Consider the following 24,744-nt stretch of genomic DNA (forward strand, 5'->3'; position numbering starts at 1 on the left):
AGCGACTTTTTGATTGGGTTCCCACAGATTGACTGGGTTTAACTGCAAGTGCTAATTTAGGGCAGTGTACAAAAGCAACTTTCCTGCCCGATAGTGAAGAGTAGACAGTAAAACCTATGGTTTTTAAATAGTATCTACTCCTTCTGAGTACTTTTCTCATTCCTTATGAATTTTGCAATACAGGGATTTGAGCATCAAAGGGACTTTAGAGATCATCCTAACCCAAGTTAGATCAAATTACTACTGAGGAAACTGATTCACAGATAGGGTGAGTTATTCATCCATGGCCTTACAGACACAGTGATGGGCAAGTAAGGCAGCTCCTCCAAGTCTCATGCTCCAGCAGTAAGGACTTCCCACTCATCACAGGGGTGGCAGATGGAAGCAGTTTTATGTAACTCTCCTTTGCCAACAAACAGGACAGTAGGATTATGCAGGAGTATAGAGAAGGATCATAAAGGGCACAAAAACAGCAGTTTGTACAAGGTTAGACATCAAACTTGAGTGCCCTAATTACCAGAGTAGCATTCTTTACATTCTTTCTCTCCTTTCACCAGTTGAGGAAAGAACCATGAATACCTGAAAAATAATCCCAGAGCAATCCTTTAACAAGCAACTATGAGGCCATGCTGTTAAATATTATATGTCCAAGGACCCAGAGACTAGAGAATAAAATTTTAAGCAGGACCACTTAGAGAAGTTAAGCTTTATACTCAGATAGTAACTGTATCATCCTTATACTCACATAAAGGAATAAATATTCCTGCATTTTACTCTTACATTTTAATCATTGGAAACATGGTGCCATGCAAAATTCAATCATTAACATTTACAATGCATATTTTTGAAGATGCAATGACAAATATTTTTAAAAAATAGTACTTTCCATTAAGGATCATATAAATCTAGTTGAGGAGATAGTCAATATGTATAACAGCAGTAACCACTGATAAAAATTTACAATTAAGGCAGTTCATAAAAAATTCCAAGTGAGAATGCAAAAGGTATATTCAGAGACCAGAAGCACAAAATGAGACTACACTGTGAAGAAACTACATAACTAATTTTGGAATTCTACCTTCATGTTCAAGGCAATGAGAAGCACTGGAGGTACTTCAGTAGAGGAACTGATACAACCATGCAATACGAACAGAGTAATCAACATATATTTATTGAGTTTCTATGAACACCCCTTGTTGGACCTCTGGTCTTTAAGTTCTCCTTTACTCATTCCATAACAACACTCGTGTCTCAGATATTCTTCCCTGCAGTTTTTGTGACACTATGGTATGTCTACTCTGAAATATTTTATCATGTAAATTACATATTTAGAAGAAGAAAATAATATGAGAAAAATAGAAAGGAGTGTGTTTTGGAGAATATATTGCAGTGTAATCATAGTAATCATAAAAATTAAAACTTAAAGAAAAGGATTCAGTTGAATTGATAAACCTTCATCTCTGTTGAACAGAGGTAATATAATTCGTGCTATACTAAGTCATTAAAATACTATTTTTTTGAGGCCCAAGCACTGTGTTGGAAACTGAGAATACAAAACAAGATGATTTCTTCTCTCATATATCACTTATAGATCAGCAAAGGGCAGTGATAAATCAATATGGAATTGTAACCTGGTGTGATGAGTGCTTTGACAGCAGAGGTCCATGGGGTGACAAGTGTACAAACATGTGACAACAAAACCAAACTTGGTGTCATGGTAGCTTCCTGGAGGAAAAAAACAATAAAATACCCGAAATTTTGAAGGCATGAAATTGAAATCTGTAGGTCTAATATCCTGAGGCTTCATGATTGGAAACAGTTTTTCACATTAAAAATGGAAGCCATCTCCTCACAGAATATCATAGTAAAAAATATTATAGTAATTAAGTTATTGTGCAGGAAACATGGCAACTTGAAAGAGGTAAAACTAGATAGTTCAATGATGTACGAGTAGGCTCCAGAAGAAGTTTTAAGATACTGAAGAGAAATACTTCTACTGTATAATGGCTGATTGAATGAAGACCATTCCTGTATTCAATATATGCCAAATTTACTCATAATAATTCCCATCCAGTATCTGCTAGGAAAAGAAAATGGCAGGATGGCTAGAAATCTATGCGGACATATGAAGCATACAGAAATTTGGTAAATCTCTCAAAATGAAAATATTATAATTTAACCTATCACAGGCTTGATTGAACTAGCGATTTCATAAAATAAAAAAACTGTCTTTTTTTTTTTTTTTTTTTCTGAGACAGAGTCTCACTTTGTTGGCCAGGCTAGCGTGAGTGCTGTGGCATCAGCCTAGCTCACAGCAACCTCAAACTCCTGGGCTCAAGCAATCCTCCTGCCTCAGCCTCCCGAGTAGCTGGGAATACAGGCATGCACCACCATGCTCGGCTAATTTTTTCTATATATATTAGTTGGCCAATTAATTTCTTTCTATTTATAGTAGAGACAGGGTCTCACTCTTGTTCAGATTGGTTTCTAACTCCTGAGTTCAAACGATCTGCCCGCCTCGGCTTCCCAGAGAGCTAGGATTACAGGCATGAAAAAACTGTCATTTTTAAATATCATTTAACTGCCAAATCAGAACCGTAGAGTTTTGTAGTCAGTATTGATAATCTGGATTCACTAAATGATTTGCTCTAACTTGTTTCATTATTCAGCACATATGATTAGAACTACTGAAAATAAATATTGCAATTTTTAAGGAAGCATATACTTAATTAGACACATTTAACAGCTCAAAATAAATTACGTTTTGCACCTGTTTTTAAGCTGTTTATGAAACTGAGTAAGGAGTATGCAATATATATCATATTAATAAAAATAAATTTGGAGAGGAAATAATTGTTTAAAGTTCCTGCCTAATTATTTAGTCATTTTTAAAAAGAAAGAATGCAAAAAAGAGAAAGATCGCTAAAACATAAGAATGTCATATGAAATTATACACTTGGGTGTAGAAAACAAAATGGGACTAAATTCAGTATATATTCATTTCAATATCTGCTAAGTGTCAAATAGTGAAATCATGAAGATGAATAAGGCATAGATCACGTCATGGAGATCAGATTCTTGGTGGGGCGCGGTGGCTCATGCCTGTAATCCTAGCACTCTGGGAGGCTGAGGTGGGCAGATCATTTGAGCTCAGGAGTTTCAGACCAGCCTGAGCAAGAGCGAGACGCCCTCTCTACTAAAAATAGAAAGAATTAGCTGGGCATGGTGGCACACACCTGTAATCCCAGCTACTTGGGAGGCTGAGGCAAAAGGATTGCTTGTGCCCAGGAGTTTGAGTTTGCTGTGAGCTAGGCTGACACCACTACACTCTAGCTAGGGCAACAGAATTAGACTCTGTCTCAAAATAAAAATAAATAAAAGTAAAATAACATAAAATAAAGATCAGATTCTTTAAACCTAAACAGGGCTACCATCTCTTGAGTACCAACTCAGCACTAGGTATATTGCTAAATGCTTTGTGAACGTCACCTCAACAGTTCTGCCACGTATTAGATCATTAATTATGAAATGTCTGATTATGATTCAAAATTTTGGTTTATTATATCTCTAACAAGAAACAGTACAATTAATCAAAATGTGTGTCTAAACTATCAATACAGTTTTGTCATCTTCATAGTAGCTTGTTTATGCCAGCAGTGAAGAAACCTGGAGAGCAAGTGGCGATGAAATCATGAAAGGCATTTTCCACAGCTTGTTGAGAATTGAATAGTTTTTCTTGTAAGAAGTGGTCCAAAGCCTGGAAGAAGTGGTAGTCAGTTGGTGCAAGGTCTGGTGTATATGATAGATGACAGAGAGTTTGCAAGTCCAGTCTCTGAGCAGTGCTCTTGTGTGACATGTGGTTGAGCATTGTCTTGCTCTATTGAACAATATTGGCTGTTTAATCACAAGCATCCTCATCATTTCATCCAATTGGTTGCAGCAGACATCCACTGTAATCAATTGACTAGGGTTTATAAAAGCACAGTGGATAATACCAGCGCTGGACCACCAAACAGACACAATTAACTTTTCTTTGATGAATATTTCATTTTGGACTGTGTTTCACCACTCTTTATCTTTATCCAGTCCTTGTGCTGAATGCTTGTGATTATCAGAAATAATCTATTTGCTATCAGATGTAACAGTACAATGTAAAAATGCCTTTATGTTGTGACAGCAAAGAAAGGCAAGCTTTGAGATGATTTTTCTTTTGACATTTATTTAATTTATTTAGCATCCAACCATTCCAGTTTCTTTACCTTGTTGATTTGTTTTAAATGATCTAATGTTGTTGGAATAGTAATGTCAAACTTTGTTGTTGATTTATATGTAGGTTGAGATGAATCCACTTCCACTACAGTTTTTAGTTTATCATTATCCACCTTGGTCTCAGGTCCCCCAAAATGGCTAATGTTTAAGATTAAAATTACCAAAACAGAACTGTTTAAACTATTGACGACATAGTGTATTCATTAGTCACATCCTTTCCAAACGTTTTGTTGATATTTTGAGCTGTCTATGTTGTATAGGTTTTATGATGGAACTCATATTTGAAAATAATATGAATTTTTGAATTACCTATGGTTGTACAAAATTGTTCTAAAAAATCTGAAAGATAATCACAAGTCAAGACATGCCTTTGAAAAAATTAGGATGTATCTTTACAATAGAAATAAAGCAAGAAGTGTCGAAGTGAAATGTCACAGATAATAACTGCCAGATTAATTAGACATTTCATACTTAATAACTTAATATACTTATAGCTCAGAAAAGTAAACAAAGATGCAGAGATGTGGAAAGATGGCCAGGCACATTGTTAGTAATTGGCAGAACCAAGATTTGATTCCAAGTTAGTCTGACACCAAAGACCATGGTCCTAACCTATTAGGATATTACAGTCAAAGTATACTACATGGCATGCAATGAAGATGTAGCAAGATGTGATGCAACAGCAGCTTTCTCCTTATCCTATATAAGTCCCATTTCTTCATTATGCTCACATAATAAAATTAAATATTTAATGGATTTGATCTTTGTGAGGATTATTTTTTTTCTACGCTTTACTATTTTACTTGGCACTTAGTAAACTCAACTATACACAGATGCTTAAATCAATAACTATGGCTTGCTGACCAGTTAAATAATTAGATTTTGGCTTCATTCTTTTTACCATAACTTACTGCGATATCATTACATTTGCTAATTAATTGCTTTAAGCACATTATTTCTATTTAATAACTAAAATAATATGTCACATTTTTCAACTTCTACACCCTTCATCTTCTAATTTTGTCTCAGGAAACTGGTTTTCATTTTTATGGTAATGTTTTTACATAATTCATTTTAAACTTTTTTACTAATGAAAAATACAGTGATTAAAAATAATTTAATCATATGAAATCTCTGAATTACTTTTAAGAAACTATTTTTTCTCTCAATACAGACTTCTTTTGTTTTAATATTTTTATTCACATGGAAAACTTATAAACAGAACTTTATTTGGATATTAACCCAACATCAGCTTCTTCTTGACTTAAAGGGAATTGACTTTATTGACCGTCATTTTTTTACACTTCTATCTATTTTTGATTCTCCTATTTCTGAAATCATTACTCTAGAGTAGCTTAGGGAAAATGGTATGAATAATTAATAGCCAAGGTAATAATTACAAGTTTGTTAAGATATTGCTTCAAAACCTTTGTAGCTAGAAAGAGGAAAGGAAGCAAGAAAAGGATGCCAAGAAGACAATTACAGAAGGAGCTAGGAATGCATTTGATATCCATTCATATACTTTCTACATTCCTTATTCACATACTTTTAAATAGAAATTTCAGTGTGTTTTCAGCAAAGGACAAACATATTTAATGGGATAACCACTACATACATGCAAAGACCAATTCATAAAACGGTGAAATGGAATAAATGTCAAGCAGTACCAAAAATCTATAATATTTCTAAAATTACGGCTATGGAGTTAATGGTTTTCCCTTGCAAGATTAAACTCTTTTGTTGCTCTTTTAAAAGATATCATACATATTTTGTGGGCCCTTCCATTTTTCTTAGTCTAGGTTTCAGAATTAGTGAGAGTCCTATAAGGGGAAATTGAAGGTGTTATTGAGCAATATAATGCATGGCATAAATGACTTGGGGAAATGCACTAGAATATAGTCTTTGAAACACATGAAACAGAATCTTTACATACCATATTAGGCATTGATGGTAAGATGGTAAAAGCAGTGGCTCTATTTGCCAGGCAAAAATAATTTCAAAAACGCAAACAAACACCTTTTCACTGAAAGTTAAATACTTCTGTAGAAATTAAAGATTTGCCGCATTCTGAGACAGTCACTTTTTTCAGCACAAAATAGCAGCAGTGTTTGAAAGCAGTCATGCAGGCAAACAGCCTTTCTCAACCCTGCTCTTTTAATCCATGTAGTTCCTATCAATATTAACCTCTTATAGAAATTCTTGTACAATATAACTATTGAACTTTCTTGACTAGGAGTGTTACTGTAGCTGTTAGTCATCCCTATAATGTATTTTGCAATCAGCTAAATCATCAAAGTATTTTTTAACAATGAACAGTTCAGAAGTGACAGATCTACTTTCTTGTTCAGAACTGCTTATCAGAGAATAGATATCACATATGTTTTCCAGGTGCTTCCTATAGTTAGGATACCTTCACAGAAGCGGCTCATGAAAGATAAGGTCATAATAGAGATGAAAAATGTGTGAGCTTCATACACTTACGGTTTTATCATCAGACAAGATAGCTTTGGTTAAAGGACTGTAACAGTCAAAAACAGAAAACAGCAGCTCATATTGAAGGGCGAGGACATTAAAGTTTTAAGATTCAGTTTGTGTTTGCTTTGCCTAATAGCCTCACAATACTGTTTGGCTTAAAACAATTGTTTGGTTATAGCTTATCCAAACAAAATGTCATGTTAAATTAACTCTATGTTGCCAAATTACAGACATTATTATATCTCTAGAAACAAAAATAACAACATGCAATTGTTACCCCTTCACAGCAATACCTAAAATAAATCAAAATGTTTCAACTGTTTGAAAAGAATAGGTCCATTGTATTTGCGAATTCGTACCATGGTGTCTAACTCAGGTCTCCCTTTGACTTAATAAATATGTATAATAAAATGCGGGGTTTTGCCATATTCTGGATAGTTACATTCAATATGTAATTATTATTTTTAAATTTAAGTATAATTTTAATTATTTAAATATAATTTTAAATGCATGTGACTTTTTGGTAACTTATTTGAGGTTTTCTATTTAACATGTCATTGTTTTGATAGTAGCCTTTTTCAGACCCCAGAATATGAAAATTAAACAGATCAAATTAAACAGATCAAAGGAATAGAACCCACATTTGTTTTATTATACATTCTGATACCCCAGGTGTGGAACCAGTCCTGAAACAGTTGGTAATAGTATCCAGAGCTAAATCTGTTATGTTAAGAAGAAACTCAATTCCTATAGTCAATGCATGACTACTGTAATTTGTAGTGTTTTATTATAGCTAGTAAGGGGAAAAGGCTATTGAAAATACCAATGTTTATGGTTGCCAACATCACATAAAAGTCACAACTAAAATACTGATAATTTAAGAAAAAAGAAGTGCTTTATAAGTTCTTTCTAGACTACTGATCATTTATCCCTGCTGTCAATATTATCCTCCAAGGGACAAGGTTTTTCTTTCAAAGTTTAAGTTCACTGAAGATTTGGAGCATAAGGGAAATTTCCACATGAGGCAAAATAAGGCAATTTCTCACCGGTATATCATTCAAGAATTTTTATTCCTCATTTTTTCTCTCAATGAGCACCCGAAAGGGTCAAATTATATAAGCAAATGTGGGAAAATGGGAAAACAAGGCATTCTACTTTAAAAGATGTTTCCAAACTCTATATTTCAAAGTTTATATTTAAACGTCGTAAATATATGGGTTTTTTTCTTACTATCCCTTCTTTTTCCAGCTCCAAAAAAAAAAAAAAAAAAAAAGCTCACTGCAACTAACTAATATCTTTCCAGTCAGAGGGAGATATTCTACATAACTAAGACACTTCTTGTTCCCCAGAAGAGACACAGTAATGCCTGATGGTCTCTAAATGAGGATATTCTATACTGTAATTTACCTATTCACAGATTTGTTGTTCTGCCATCAAGAAACCACTATTCCTTCTGTTTGTTGACATCTGTCTTTATTTAACAATATGATTCATAAGCAATCACTCATTAACATAGTGTTCTATTACTATGATATAATGTTCTCACTATAAATAGGACCCTATTCAAGCCACCCATTCAAAATGCTAAAGCTAAGAAGTAGCCAATACAGAATGCATATTCTGGGCCAGCAACTGGCAAAGGCTTCACTCCATATCTGAATGCTCTTAATCTAATGCTAGTTGAAACACCTTAATAATGAATAGCTCACAGAGCTCACAAATAAGGTATATTTATTTTTCCTTATAGAGCCTATTTTTTCCTACCACTTGACCATTAGAATTAGATCTTACTCTTCCATTTTCTCTCTCTACCATGGCTTATGGGAAGCTCAGATTTGCAATTTAATGCTTGAGCTTTCATGATATTTATCTTTCTCTTTCACTTCCTCTCATTATTTCCTGTGCTTAGCCATATGATCATTGTCCTTCCTGGTCTCTCTGACTCACATATATCTCTTCTGGGAAAACCCACAGCACAGTCCCTGTTGCTCTCTTTGTATGCTCACTAAGCTGGTGTCACCCACATGCTAAAATCCCATTACTTCTTTTTACCAATTAATGTCTACTCAGCCTTTGATTCCAGCTCAAGTGTCACATTCTTGAGGATACTTTCTCTGACCTTCCTCACTAGGTCAAACCACCCTTTACCATTTGTGTGATTATTTTATTAATGTCTGCCTCTCTAATGTAAATTCTAGAAGAACCAGGACTTCCCTGTGTTTGCTCACCATAGTATCCATGGTACGTCTCACAATATCTGACATAGCAGGTGTTCAGTAAATATTTATTGAATTAGATGAAGTGTGAATGTTGAATGTACTATTGCCATTATGCTTTGAGTCATCAATTATTCCAATAATCAAACAAAGCAAATAAATTACATAATTATGTAAAAAATTACTTAAGCTTAAAACCTTCCATAGTAATAGAATTTAGAGATGGGCATGTTGCCACCTCATCATAAAGACCACATTTCCCAGCTTCTCTTTCAGTGTGGACAATGGGATGTGAGCCAGAGAGTCCTGTGGCCACTTCTAGAAGCCTATCTTACAGCTGAAGCTAATCCTAACAGAGTTTCCATATCAACGGGGAAAAAATATTCAAGGTCATGTCAGCCTTCTTCTAACTCAGATCTGCATCTTGCTTCCAAAATCAGGGATAGTCCCAAATGTGTTTTCACAAGACACATTTGGACTCTTTTTACCACAAGGTCTTCCCACGGCACCTCCTCCCTTAGTGCCTAGCGGCAGGTGATTACACCAGGAAAACAGATAACATCCACAACATATTCCAGATTTTCAGAAATATGGACGAGCTCTTTCCCTCTCTGCTTCACTTTTTAAAACAGTGCTTTAAAAATTAGGCTTTTCATAAATATCTGTGATCTCTTTAGGCTGAGGGAAACTTGTTCTATAATGATAATAGATTTTGGATTCAGATACCTAATATAAATGCAAACACTCTTTGAGAATCTTACTGAACATTACACATAAATTTGAAAGTCAAAAGCCAACTTAACATTCTTGATCACTGTTGTTGTCTATGAGATCATCATGTTTACTGCAGGTTCTAACAGGGGTTGGTTCGGGCTCAGTGGGATCTGAAGCTTATACAACTTGGGGAACCCTCCTTAAGAAGAAAAATACAAAATTAAAATTACACAAATTAGGTGCAAGGCCTTGGAGGGTATCTGTACAAGGGAAGGGTTCTCAAATTTAAGTTTTATTAACCTCATAGAAAATCTGTCTCTGACCAGAAAGGTCAGAATTACCTTTCTGCTCAGAAGAATGTCACTGCCCCAAAAGCTCAAGTGCTCAGAAACTATTATCAAACTAGCTTCAGGATTCAGAATCAACATCCAATATTTGTTCACATTATTCAAGTTTCAGAGGTACCCAATGCCATTTTGAACTGCTGAAAGTCTCTCATTTGATAGAAAAATAATTAAAAATTGTGAAATAAACTAAAAAGGAGAATGAATTGATCTAATACTTATTTGACAATGTTAAATGTAAAAAAAATGATATGAATACTACATAATTTTTCAAAATGCATTCTTTTTATTAATGATTTGATTTTTGTTGTTGTTGTTGTTCATGATATTATTTTATTGTAGAGAAAACACATTCTTTTCTAAGCCGGGTTTCCCTTAGGACATAAGCTATGTTTTTTTGTCCATTTTGTATCATTTTGCATTTTTGTAGAATTATTGTTTCTTGTTAAGAGTTACTGTACTTTGGTATTCCATTTAGTAGTCAGCCACCAATGCAGGATAGCAGAGTACAGGAGGTAGAGATTAAATGAGGTAGATGAATGCTGGTGAATAGTTTCCACACTGGAATGATGCACATTACCATAAGGAAGCTTGGGAATGAATGCACTGTTTCCTTAATCAGCCCAAACTTAACATTATCTCCACCCTGGTATAAATTTCCTTCTCTAATATGTGCATATGTTTTCTTTCTTTACTAGGGCACTGTATCTTTAAGAAATTAGATAATTCTTTATATAGTCCTCTTTCTGTTACTATACGTGCGCAGTCATGTATAGGCACACACACATTACGCTACCAGAAACAAGTAACAGATTCCCAGTGTTGATTCACTAACCTGGGCCATAATTTGCATTGAAAAAAAATGCAGCTATCTAAGAGCCAAAATATAGTGTCTGGTGCTAATACTATGGCAACAATAGAAATTCCTACAAATCCCATTGTTAAATAGGTGGAGGGGGAGCAAAGTGTTTTATATACCTGTACTATAGATTTTCATCGTGATAAATCTATATCTTTAAAAATAATCCTTAAAGAGACCTTACCTTCTCACTGTCAGAAAAATATAATCACAGCCTACTGTCTGTGCAATTCCACTTTCTATCTCTGCTATGTGCATAAGACTTGGTAAGATACAGCCACTGTCAAGTTTCAGAACAGTTCCTTGTCTAATCTTTCTACTTCTCCAGATCTTTGATATAGAACCTGTTAGAATGCATTGCTTACTTTTCCAGTTCCTATGTTTATCTCACTTCAACTCTTACCATCTGTTCTACTGCATTTCCTTCAGAAAAGTGAAAAGTTTTCACAGTGCCCAGAGCTTTCCCTGCAAACAATGCCCTCTTCCCCTCTTCCTTCCTTCCTTTCTCTGCTTTTTATTTAGTCTTATTTTGTGTTAAGGTCAACCTGTTTTAAAGAGTTCACGTTGCAAACATTTCTACAGGGCTGAAGTTCCTATCCAAATAATTTTGATGGATTTGTAAACATTCCTGCCATTTATTGTTGGCTTCTTCCCAAGTACACACATTTTGGTGTGTCCTCCCTCTTTTGAATTACCTGAAAACAACATCACAAGAAACAGGCAGTGAGAAACTGTAACTTACTGCATACCTCTAAAACAGGGTAACATAATCATTCGGTTAGTATTATGAGACTGTAAGATCTTTCAACATAACTCCTTGAATTATAACAAAATGTCCACTTGTTTATATTGACAGAGAGTCTTAAAAGAGGTGCCAAGAGATAGAAATATTTTAAGCACACTCCTAATTCATTTTTTTTAGCCTTTCTGTTTATTTCTTGGTTTTGTGTTTGCCCTTACTTTTGACTGACACAATGTGCTTAATCAGTGTTTATCAAAGAATGCCAGGTTAAAAAATACTTGAAAAATTGAGTTTTATACTTCATATGTCCAGCTTTCTTCAAATATGTGTTCATCTCTTTCTAAGAGAATTATATAATAGTAGACATGAGAAAACAAAATTAATTCTCTATTTTTTATTAAGTACTGATAATACTCATTTTAATTCAGTATTAACCTTTAGTAGTTTTGTGACTTTGGCCAAGTTATTGAACCTCTGGAAGTCACAGGTGAAAACAACTTCTACCCTGTAGGACAGTAAGTTGATTAGAGATGATACATGTACAGCAAGATGCCTGACTTTCCGGAGCAGTCAGCAAATGAAAGTTGTTATTACCATTATTATAATTATTATAATTGGTACGTAGCTTCAATGTCAATCTCTGGAATCTCATTGAACTACAAAAAAGAAGCTGAAACTGCAATCTGCATCTGTTATCAGTATTTACTTTATTGATGCAACACATTCAGTTATTTTTACTTGACCTTTTAAGAACAACAAAAAAGTGACTGAGTTTATTACTATAATTAAATTCATCATACCACAGCTTTCTACATTTCCCATTACACATTCTATGTTTAGGCCTACCAGAGATAAAGATTATCCCATCAGGTAATGGTTGGGCAAATGTTTTAATACTGCCTGTTGCTTCTCAAATGATAACAAGAACACTGTGAGAAATTTTACAAACCAATAAGAAAATGTACATTTATATGAGAAGATTAAGAGCTTTGAAAATCTCACTTAATGTAACCTTAAAATATTCCAGTATAGAACCAAGGAAATGTCTTTATGATGTTTAAGGTTAAAAAGTTGAGGAGACATGGCTACTTCCAAGACATCAGTTTCTCTAAAATAATAACATTTTATCCTAAATCATAATGTAACCAACAATCAGATTCTGGCTTGTCAACTACATTAATTTCATATGATTAAAATAAATAAGCTACCCAGGCATCCCTAATGGTATTCATACATTTAATTTTCTTTGAAGTAGAAATATAAATTAAGAGTTAGTAGGTAAAAATGATTGACAAACTAAATGTAGATCTACATAAATTTAATTCAAAGAAAAATTTGAGCAAAATAAAATTGAAATCAACATACTTTTCATTTAAATTAGCTATTTATATAATTATAACTTGATCAGAACTACTCCTTCCTAGAACTCTTCTCCTACCCAAAACATCACTGAAAAAGTGTAGAAATTAAAAAAGGCTTAAAAATAAGCAGCTCTCTTTTATATAACCAAACTTAATGATAGATTAGTTAACTCACGATCTATACTTAAAGTGAAAAAGTCAATCAATAATGCAGATGTATACTACTATACAAATGCTTAGTGATATAGATATATAGATATATCAACAGGAGATTAAATAAATTCTTACTCTTAGCAATTCTTAAATTCTTAGCAACAGGAGATTAAATAAATTCTTACTCTTCATCTGACTTTAAACATCCTAGTGGATACAACAAATCTATACTAAATATTACAGGTCAAAAAATGCTCTTGTACTTGCAAAAACCTTAAACATAAAACCAAAAGGCAATTTATCTAAATGGTAAAATATAGTTTTTGATTTGGTTTTATACATTGTTTTCTATTTTTATTATTTACAATAATAATGCAGATATAAAATAAAATTATAACTCAATCATAGCAAATATCTCCTGCCACCTTCTATATTTAGGGAGAATCAGAATTAAATGCACTTTATTACAATATGAGATTATTTTAGAAATTATAAGAGAATTACATAATTATATATTTTATCAAGTTTTGATATGTCTCAAAAAAGATCTTCGGCAGATTGCACACTTTGAGATCTGTTGATGGTCATCTCACAGAAGAACGGATTTAGTTTGTCATGCAAAAATGTAGTACATATTATCATGCATGACTCATAAATGATAGCATCATGAGTCATTATGAGCACTGTATAAAATTAATCATTTTCATTTTGTTGAAATTGCTATGATGATAATATGGTATCAGAGATGAGGTCAGTAGACAAAGCTTTATCTGATCCTTACATACAGAACACTGAGTCGTGGCTGAAACTTATATACCTTCTGGTTCCAACAAAACCAAAAAAATGCTGACTCTCTTATAAGGACATCGTTCCTTCAAATGTTCTCTAATTTTTCCAACAATCATGGTTTTAAAAATCAATCTGATTCCAAACAAAAACTATGTTTTGGGGATTTTAAGATGGCTATAAAAAAATGATACCACAATGTCATAAGGTATATATTTTTTTCAATCTCATGAGATTAAAAATACAAGCAGGACACTATTGAACCTCTATCTTCTAAAAGGAATTACTTTCCTTTTTGCATTATTAGATGACTTATGTAAAACCTAAAAAAACTTAATGATTTTAAAATAAATTTCAAAAATGGAAGTATTGGATGCAGGAAGAGGGTTTGCCAAGGAACAATAATGTCATGTGGAGGGAGGGGGAGGTGGTGGAAAAGGGAAGGGAGGTCCCCGCCAAGCAAAGCTGGGGGCTGTTCAATCAGCCCTATCAGTGCTCCATCAGTGTCTCCACTCCAGCCAAATCCAGAGAAAACAAGGAGTCAAAGATTCAGGTCAATAAGCTTATAGGCGATTTGCACAAACAGCTCCTCCAGCAAGGTAAAAAACAAAGTCATATTGGCTTTTCTTTTTTATTCCTTCTCTTTAAACTCCCTGGTCCAAACACACCCTGGAAATGTCAATGTTATATGCAAGAATTTAAAGAGCTGAGCTTCTTAATCCCGTTAAGAAAACAGGAAAAAAAAGTTGCCTGTAAAAATCCCCTTCCTTATTGAACTCAAAGTGATTATGGTAGAGCTGCCTTGTGTGGATTCGGATTCCAGTTACCCAGGCATCAGAGGAGCCAAAACTATGTCACTAAAGGCATAACCAAGGAGGAAAGAAACAACATTGATTGAGAGAGGTTTATAAAATATAGCTAGACACTCCGAATGAAAAAAAAATAGAAAGAAAAGAAGAAGATAGGACACAAAATAGTGTGATGTTTGACACTTGATGAAATGAAAAACAGTTACTACTCCCACAGCCAAATCTGCATAAAAGTACATTTAAAAAAAAATTCTTTTTCTCAGTATTAAGGATCTGGATAATACTTTTGCTGTTTTAGCTTAACATTTGTGGGGGTAGGGTGGGAGGGATTAACGTCAATAATCTAGGTTTAGGTTTGTTACATACAGTCTAAGGAGAAATATGGCTTTTCTTCTACTGTTTCTATATTTCAAACAGAGCTACAAAACTACACAAACAAACAGAAAGAAAGGAATATTTTTTGCGGGGAGCATTTCAGTAAGTCTGGCAGCCTATTTGGCAGAAATATTAATAGCTAAGCACACGATGGAAAAAGGTTCTGCTTTTCGTGCCTCCTACTCTTTATCTTTCTGACCCAAGGATATGGAAAGATATAGAAAATACGCCCAAATTTGCTATTGTGGAAAGGAGCAAAGTGACTCATATCATCCTTAAACACCCCCGAACTGCTGTTCTGGAAACTACATTAATGAGCTATGGATGGAGTCTGTCAAGCCCTTAGGCTAAAGGGACAATTCTGATTGGGATTATCTGTATCTCCTGACAGCATCTCCAATTTACCTGTCTCAGTTTCCTGTTTAACCTTTACTTTGGGCAGGACTTTCTTCCCCAGGCATATACCAACTATGTCATGACCACGCCTCTTGTCCCAGTCATACCTCAGCTCTCCTCTGTGGCTCAACAGACCACAGTTGCTCTTCACAATTCTGTTCCCCAAGGCTTCCATAGTGGTGGGAATCTAACAGATTCCTGGAGCCACAGGTTCCACAGGTATGAGGACTCCTCTCCTGCTCCCCAGCTCTCTGCTGTCCTCTTCTGGCTTCCTGCAATGCCAGCTCATGGGTACTGCAGATATGACTTATTAATCAGTGAGGCCTGGAAGCTCATTCCTCTCCCTCAAGTCTCCCCTCAAAGTTCTTCCCCATCACTCTCTATGAAATAGCATGTGTGTGCATGCTCACACACACAGCGTCGCGCTCTCACTCCTGCCTCTCTGATTTTTCTTCATGGTGCTCAACATCACCCAACATAGTGTAAAATGTGACTTGATTGCTTATTGTCTGTCTCTCTCCTCCTGAAAGTGGGAATTGACTTTGGTTTACTGCTATATACTTGGTGCTTGGGGATCCAGCACCAAGAAGGTCTGGCATAAAACAGATGCTTAGTATATGGGTTGAGTGCAATGAATTTGATCTAATGAACAGAAGTGGAAGCTTCTGCCAACCCAATTAAATATCTGATTAAGTTTGCTCTGGGTTTGGTATTAATTACTTCTGGGGCTAACACTGATTCCAAATCTCAGTAGCCCAGGTTCTATTCTATTTTCCTTAATATGCTTTACATTTTTTTTTTATTTTAAAGGGTCTTAAAAATAACCTTTACTTTCTGCACACCTGCCTATGAGGACTCTTTTCGAATGTGGTAAGAATGTCCATTGTTAACACCGATCTTGTTTTATGGTTTTCCATCACATCTCCTCTTTTAAACCCAAATCTTTCCAGATTAAAAAGCTCTAATTTTAGCTCATCTCTCTTATGAACTGTACCCAGTGATTTCTCTGACCATGCTCCATTTCTAGATACTAGGACATAAGGATTTTTTGTTTTCCAAAAACAACTTCGATGGCATCATCATCCCTTTCAGCCTTTGTTTGAGGATCATGACATCAGAGAACAATTTATAAGCGCCTTCAGTAACTTTTCTAGACAATCATTACAGATAATTCAAAGTTCACTGACATGCAATTTCTTTGGAGTTGTTTTTTAAATAGTATTACATTCAACCAGCCTACAGTGACATTTATCTGATATTTTTCTTCCTGTTTACATATCCAGTGACATTCCCTTGGAATGTATCCCAAAACATGTTTATTTCACTTTATAATTATTAAAGTGAAATAATTAATTAATAATTATAAACCAGCTTTAGGACTGCTCCATGCCAACCTCACTAGGAAGCTTACTGTCTCAGTTTACCCAAGAATTACTAATCTATGAAAGAGTTCCTACCTGCCAGCAGAGACATAAAACTAAAAACTCCCAAGTTGCTTTCCCGGCCACCTATATTTCAATTTATATTGGTTTGCTTAGTTGTACACACGCATTGATATACTTCTATGGCTAGTGCATAAACCAGAAGAAAGGCAGAAAAAACAACTAAAGCAAAAAATTCAGAACCACAGGAAATATGAAGCACTTATGGACCCAGCCTTGATGTCTTCGTCATCTGTAAATTCAAGGAAATAATTCTTGCTTGTTTCCTTCCTCTCAGAGATACTGTAAGGCAAGATGCCAAGCAGTCTAAACTCATGAACAGAGGAAGATATAAACTGCAAGTATTGCTTCATATTTTTATAAAATGTTTAAAATCTAAAAGTACCAAAGCAAGTTTGAAGTAGCATCTTTTTTATAAACATAGTTCATTTCATTTTGAAGATGGAAAAATAGAAACATGAAATATGCAACTAATCATAAAGTAAAAAGTGACAGAGGAAACTTGAAAAGAATTGTCAGGTTCAGATTTTAGGACTGCAACTATAACAAGGGTATCTCTGAGACAGATTCATATAATTAAGAATTGTATATATTAAAACTAACATAAAATTATGACCAACATTTTTGGACATTTCTGTGAAATTTACATTCTAAGAATGATTTGGATCATATTTAATCACATGGTTTACAATAACTAGCAACCTTACTAATATGAATAAATGCTCTGAGACTTGTAGAAAAACTTGCCCTTTAACAAGAATATAGATAATATCCTTGTGGAACTGAGGAAAATGTTACAATAATAAGAGTCATAGAAGAGCCCTAATTTTAGTTCATCTCTGAAACACTGAAAATACCCTTTATAATAATGTAGAAGCTCAATTTCAAAAGGAAGTAAGAACTTTACCTATGATAAGCTATGTGTCCATAGATGTACAAAGAATAGAGAGTTTTTTCTTTTTCATTTAAAAAAATCACAATACCATATGACTGCTTTCATACAAAATGCTGTTGTAAAATATGAAGGAAGATATATAGTAAATGTATGTGTATTCTTAGTATTCTCCCCTGATAAGGTGCCAAAATACCTTCTTCAAGAATTTAGACCTTCTAGTCTTGTCTCTGTAATCTGACTATTAAACTAACTATCCTTCGTTTAATAAGAAAAAAAATATTTCGTATTCAAAATGTTTATGCTTGGGACCCGCTAAAGTCCCACTAATTACTAGATTTTGGCCATGAATAGAATTTCAGACAAAGGAACTTTCCAAATAATCCAATCCATTTTCCTGTATATATCAACAATTTTTGAGTTACAAATGATTTATAGTATGTGCAAAATCATGTTTTATCAATGATCCTAAGGCAAAAACATTTCTCTTCAGAGGAATATTCCTTACATGCTTTTTCAATAATGACATTGGCATCATGAACCATTTAAATGCTTCTACTACTTTGCTGGCTAATCTCTCCTCTTCCCCATAACTGGAAAAAAAACAAAACTGTGTGTCACTGAGCCAAATATGTGAATTTCTACAGAAAAGTTAGTTTCTAATTCTCCAGAGAGACAATTTTCTCTTTGCATTGTAGCTACTCAGCTTAAGTGAAAAATGGATAGTACCCCCTTTATGAACTCAAGGGCATGAAACATCTATCAGAGAGTTGTCTTTCCTTCCTAACAGCTCCAACTGACTTAAGTGGGAATTCCCTCATCTCACATTCTATGAGAGTAAAATAATGAAATTCTTTTCCTGTGAAACAAGGCCACAGTAATTTCAATTAGTAATATTCCTATTTATCCTGAAAAATACAATGTAAAAATAAGATTCCCACTCATTATGACTTTGTACTTTCAAACTAAATATCAGAGAATTAGTTTTATAATACAGATAGCATATATTACATATTATTTAGTATAGTCTTCAAATCAGATATTAAATATTTTGTATACATCTGACATTTTTTAAAATTTCCAACTGTTCATTAAGTAATAATATCTACTGAATAATGTTAATAATAATTGTAATTCAACATTTTTTCTTAATTTCTAAAGGACTATCATAATTTTTCGGGTGTTAGGACTCTGGTTAGTGTAAATGGAGGTTACTGTCTTAACACCATAGTTACGTCATCATTAAACATTTGCCATAAGTTCATTTTCTTCCAGGAGGTGAACTTAAAACTTAGAGTTCTATACTCATTCATTAAACGTAGACCTTAAACAGTGATCTTCCTAAAATTTAAATATTTTTAATATTAATAACACCTATCATTACTGCCTCTCTAGGTTAATTAAATTGACAAAATATCTAAATCCATACATTAGCTCTTTTAACCACAAGAACAAAAAGAATAAATAGTACCTTCTAACTCTTAGTTCCTTCTCTTTATTGTAACCTACCGTAATATACGGTAGGTACTCTACAGTGCACAAAAGGGTGTGTTTCCTGATAAGGAAAGAAAATAAGATATCTTCAAACATAAAAATTTAAGAATTCTACATCTCCAGCCAGCTCTTATATTTATTATTGCCATAGCTACATCAAGAAATGACTCCAACATCCAGAACAACTAAGGAAAATATTAATTTGGCCTGAAATGAGTCAACATTAGGAAAGAAGGCCTATTCTGTCTGTACTTTTCTGATTTTCAGCCAATTCTCTGATGTAGGAGACAAGGACAATGATACAAGGCTCTCTTGAGGTACATAGGACTTCATGGTTAAGGAGGTTTCCTGAACATCAGTGTGTCTAGATACTAATCCTGCCATTCTGTTTGCACAATTTAAAGGCCTTGGGTTCTACTGACCACAGGGATGGGAATTGGCTGACATATTTTGTTTCTAACACACCATTAACAGGAGGGAATGATACTGGAATTTTTAATAATATATATCAAATATATATGTGGCCCCCAAGTATGTGTATTGGTAGTTTTTTGGATAAGCTATATCAACAGTCTTGATTTGAGACTGTGAAATCCGATCAACAAATTCAAACACACAAAAAAAGCCAGTTCATTTATCTGCCTAAAACAACCACTAGTCTGAATAAAAATGGTGCATACACAAACACAGGCAGACATACTAACACAGACACATAGACTCACAGGCACACACTTCCAATCATGCCCTCTGCAAAGGCAGCTGTTCTAAAGCAAGGAAGTGACCCAAACACTTGTGAAACTGTTTATTAGGAGACAGAAAACCAACAAAAAAATAAAAAAATTTCCAATATAAATAAATAAAAGAGAATCATGAGAAACTTTAAACCGATTTATGAAAAATGTAAACAAATGTGTATATGTGTCCAGTGAGGACACAGTCACTGGCGAGGCCACCTGGTTCCAAGTCATGGTTGGAAATAAACTAAGATATGTCTCAGGTGCCTCTTGAGTTATAATGTTAATGTGTCAAAGAGGATATAGACTAGAGAAAAAGGGTGCACTTTCTTATTCGATGGTATCCAAAAGGCTCCATCTTCAGTGTTGAAAGTCAACATCAAAAGCATTCGATTTTCAAAAGGAGTGAGCCAGAACCTTAGGTAGGGCCTCCTCTGCCCTATTCTGTGTTTCTACTCAATGCTTAATTTAACGCCTTGCCAACAACTGAAATTCAATAAGTAATTGCTGAAAGAATAAATGAATAAATGATTAGCATTAAATATATTATAGTTAACTGGTCAATAACATGAAAATGTGCATAGTTAACTAGCCAATCAACACGAAAATATTTGTTTCAATATTAAAAAATGACTTGGTACAGTAGTGGAATTACTTTTCTCCCTCAAAATAACATTTTAGGCTTAAAATTTTTTTTCACATATTTTCAGACTGTTGAATTATGTGTCAGCACTCGGAGCACTTTGATTCCATCCCATTGTACATTTTTTAAAACGTTACAAAATCATCTAAGTGGACTCACATCTTACATCCGACCATCAACAATTACCTTTGTTACAAAAGTATTCCACTTCTTCGCAGCTCAGATTTTCAGGCCCAAATTCTGTGGAAAAGCTTTCCTCCAGTGGAAAGTCTCCTTTTGAAATGATGTCTGTTTCTTCTGACGGACACTCTTCTTCCTCATCTTCAATGGCATCTTCAAGCGGCCCTTGAAAAAGAAACAAGGACACTGTACCAAAAACATCCAAGGAAGAGAGTGAAATGAAATCCTTTAAATAGCATTCTTTTGATTACAGTGGTGAGGAAAAGGTACTCCAAGTAGTATCACCAAGGGGAACTCACCCAAGGTAATGCCACCTCCGTATTCACAAGACACATTGACCTATGATGAGAAGTTCAAGGAAACCATTGTCTGAAGTTATAACATATAAAGCAACCTGCATCTCCAATTCTTCCCCCACCCCTAACCCCAAGCCCCAAACTTATTTTTTTTAATTCTTTCCTGGAGAGCAAAAACTGTGCACTTTATGTTCATTTGTTAGAATTAACTGCCTGGTAAAGAGTACAAGTCTCTTTTACACTGTTGTACAATTTTACCTGAGATTTTAATAAAGATTTAAAGTAATTGAATGCATTTTAATTGAACTGAGATTTTAATAAAGTCTATACTTTTAAAAATCCATCTTAAGAGTGGATTCTGAGAAAAGATTTCATTATATGTGTTTGAGGCTTGAAGAAAAATTACATATTTCTCTTCCCGATGAAAGCATAACCCTATTCATAATTAATTGAATTTTTTCTGAAATGAAAAGTGGTTTTCTAATGAAAAAATGTAATTTGTATTTATGTGATACTTTTTCAGTAATAAAAATACAACTCCCTTAGAGAGAATGAGAGTGAGGTGCACTACATTAATGGACCTATTTTATTGAAAGGAAAGGGAGGGCTGTAGTTGTTCAGACCGATCTGAAGTGGACTACGTGGGAATACCACTGGGCTGATTGTGCATTTCTGACTGACTCTAAAGAATCAAAGTATCCAACTCATTTTACTAAGTAGAAGCCTGCACTTGCTCCTAAAGAAGTAATGTGGCATTTTATCCAAAGAACACAATTATGGTAATTTGTACTAATTGTCACTCATGGCAGCCGTCGCATCAGACAGGCTCACTACTTAAAGGCTTAGGCAGTCTCTCTCTCTCTTAGTTTTTAGAAATGTGCTATAAAATTTTCAGGGCCTAAGGATAAATCTTACAAACAATTTCATACAGTGCATTTATTACAATTTTGTGAATAAATAGGGTTAAGGACACACAGCATAGCGGAGTACATGTTTTCCCGAAAAGCAAGTTATCAAAGGACTGAATTCATATGACACATTTGCGTAGACAGAATGAATTGCATGGAGTTAAATTAAGAGACATCCAATCAAACAATTCCTTACAGTGTCTCATTGTCCTTTTTAAAAATCGTTTTTCCTTTTTTTCTTCAAAAGAACAAATGTTAAGAAGGATGCCCTAATTCCAAACACTCTGGTCATACTGTGTTTTATTACGCAGTCCTTATACTGAAGGTAGAGGGTTAAAAAAAACATGGATTCTGTTTATGTGTACAAACCACATTCAAAAGTCATGGATTTTATATTAGAGTTTATCTCTTATTAACTATTTTCAGTTTAAAATTTATAATACTTCACCTTTTAGAACAATGATGTCAAATAGCAAAACATGCAAAGAATATATAAAATAGTAACAATGTAAAATATTGTAATTCTTAAATCATTTATCTAATCATTTTAAGAGATAAATTAAATTGTTAGTGCTAAGACTAATGAGAATGATAATAGAATATTTAATACTTTCCTTATTTTTATTTTTTCAGAAAACTTAATTATAATAACAAGTTTGATCAAAAGAAGACATGCAAAGCTATCTCATTTGTGTTTCATGTAGGAGTTTCAAAGCACATTCTTACATGATCTTTAAAATAACCCAGTAATGTGGGCATGGGAATTATTACTTTTTTTATTTTGTTGATCTGAAAAGTAAAGTTTAGGAGGTTAGTTAACTAGAATAAGGTTATAAGCTAATAGTTTAAAAAGTTGCTGTGAAAATGCAATTTTTTAAAATATATTTTATTAATATAGCATACTCCCATGCAACCCATTTTTGATAGTTATAAATGCATTCCTTCAGAAATAAAGCTATAAAACATAAATGACTCAGAAAATGGTTAACTTACGTTAACACAATTATTTATTTATAGATGTCTAGAAATCTAATCTTTAAACATTGACAGCCTTTTTTGCTGCTCTTCTCAGATTAAATCAACCAAAATATTACACTCTCTCCCCAAAAAATCAGGAAGATTTTTTTGTAGACTTAACAATACATAAAATAATTAATTTTAATATTATTTACATAATTTATATCTATACCAAATCAAGCTGTAAAGTATCTACTTTAATATCAGTTATAACAGAAATGACAACATATACTCCTTTTGAAGTATGAACTTTTTAATAACATACACTCTGAGTTTTGCTGACAAAAAATAAATCTCCAACAAAAACATTTTATATAGTTCATATATAAAATATGAAAATTATAAAAAATGAAGTTCTTTTTATCAGAATTCTTCTCAATTATAAAAGTCTATATACAACAAAGAGAATGTATGCATATTATAAATATAAAATTCACAGTAATATTATACAAATACTTTCCTTTTAAACAATGAAATTCTGAGCAGATATACTAACATTTTTAGAATAGGATTTATTAAGGATAAGATGTAATTGAATAATTATTTAAAATACTCAATGACTTAAATTGGCTCCACTAGTATGATATCAAATTCAAATTAAAAGCTGCATTAGAAATTACATAGAAAAGCTCATCTGAAAAGTTGAAAGAAAAAGCTACAAAGCATTGGTCTATGCTTAAACCAAACCATGTTATGGTGATTTTATATGCATGCACACATATATATGTGTATACATATATACATGGATAGATATGTGTGCTGTATATAAATGTAATCTTTTATTAATCAAAATTTATAATAAGATCTTAATTGATAGTATAATATTATGTATTCTAGGAGTTATCTTATTTTATGTGTTGCTTATCAGTTTGCAATTCCAAGCATGTGATTGAGAAGTACCTATTTAAAAAAATACTACAAAAATTCAAATGAAAGGTAACAAAAAAAAATTCTCATTTGTTCGAAATACCAAAGGTCTCATTGTCAATATTTAGAACAGGCCATAGAAAGGTGATTTAATGATCAACTTGTATTTCTCCCAGAGCAAGTGTCAGATTTATCTAATTTACTGTACTTTAAAATGTGAAATTACTAACCATTTCTTTAGCCATGCCATCAAATCAGGCTCTAAGAAAAAGGTTTCTCTTAAAATGCATAGTATTTATGGCTTCAGATCAGATCTCACTCTACTCTCTATATTGCATGTTTCTTTAACAGGAAAACCTTACTGATAATAGGTGGCCATAAACTAACATTTTAAAAGGGTAAGAGACACTTGAAGCACAAGTACAATTAATAGCACCAATGAAGGAGGGAATGAAGGAACCTCCTGTGTATGGATTAGTGGGCACAGAAGTCCACTTCAGAAAAATCACCACACATAATTTGACACAAATAATAATATCTACTCAGAAAAGGCTCACGACTGAGCTCCATGTGCCCTCATGGAGAAAATTACTTCTGATTGAGGCCACTTGGCAGGCAAGTGTGAGGAAATCTGAATTTCAGCTCTTCAATTGCTTCTGATTTACAGATATTCAAACACACTCAGCAGAATTAATGGTCTCAATGTTTATAAGTATAAATATTTACCTCATTTAAAAATGCTAATAATTAATTGTACATCCTAGAACTATGA

At 33.5% G+C, this 24,744-nt stretch overlaps 1 protein-coding gene across 1 annotated transcript in view; it reads right to left on the reverse strand.

Annotated features, from left to right (window-relative positions):
• The window catches only part of ZFPM2 (zinc finger protein, FOG family member 2), a 450,965-nt gene that overhangs the window by 334,562 nt on the left and 91,659 nt on the right, over positions 1-24,744 (reverse strand). The window contains exon 2 of the mRNA XM_012784254.3: positions 20,891-21,049. Coding sequence (XP_012639708.1) covers positions 20,891-21,049 — 159 coding nt within the window. The remainder of the gene's footprint in view (positions 1-20,890; positions 21,050-24,744) is intronic.

This window comes from Microcebus murinus, chromosome 7 (genome assembly GCF_040939455.1).
Source record: "Microcebus murinus isolate Inina chromosome 7, M.murinus_Inina_mat1.0, whole genome shotgun sequence".
Classification (NCBI taxonomy): domain Eukaryota; kingdom Metazoa; phylum Chordata; class Mammalia; order Primates; family Cheirogaleidae; genus Microcebus; species Microcebus murinus.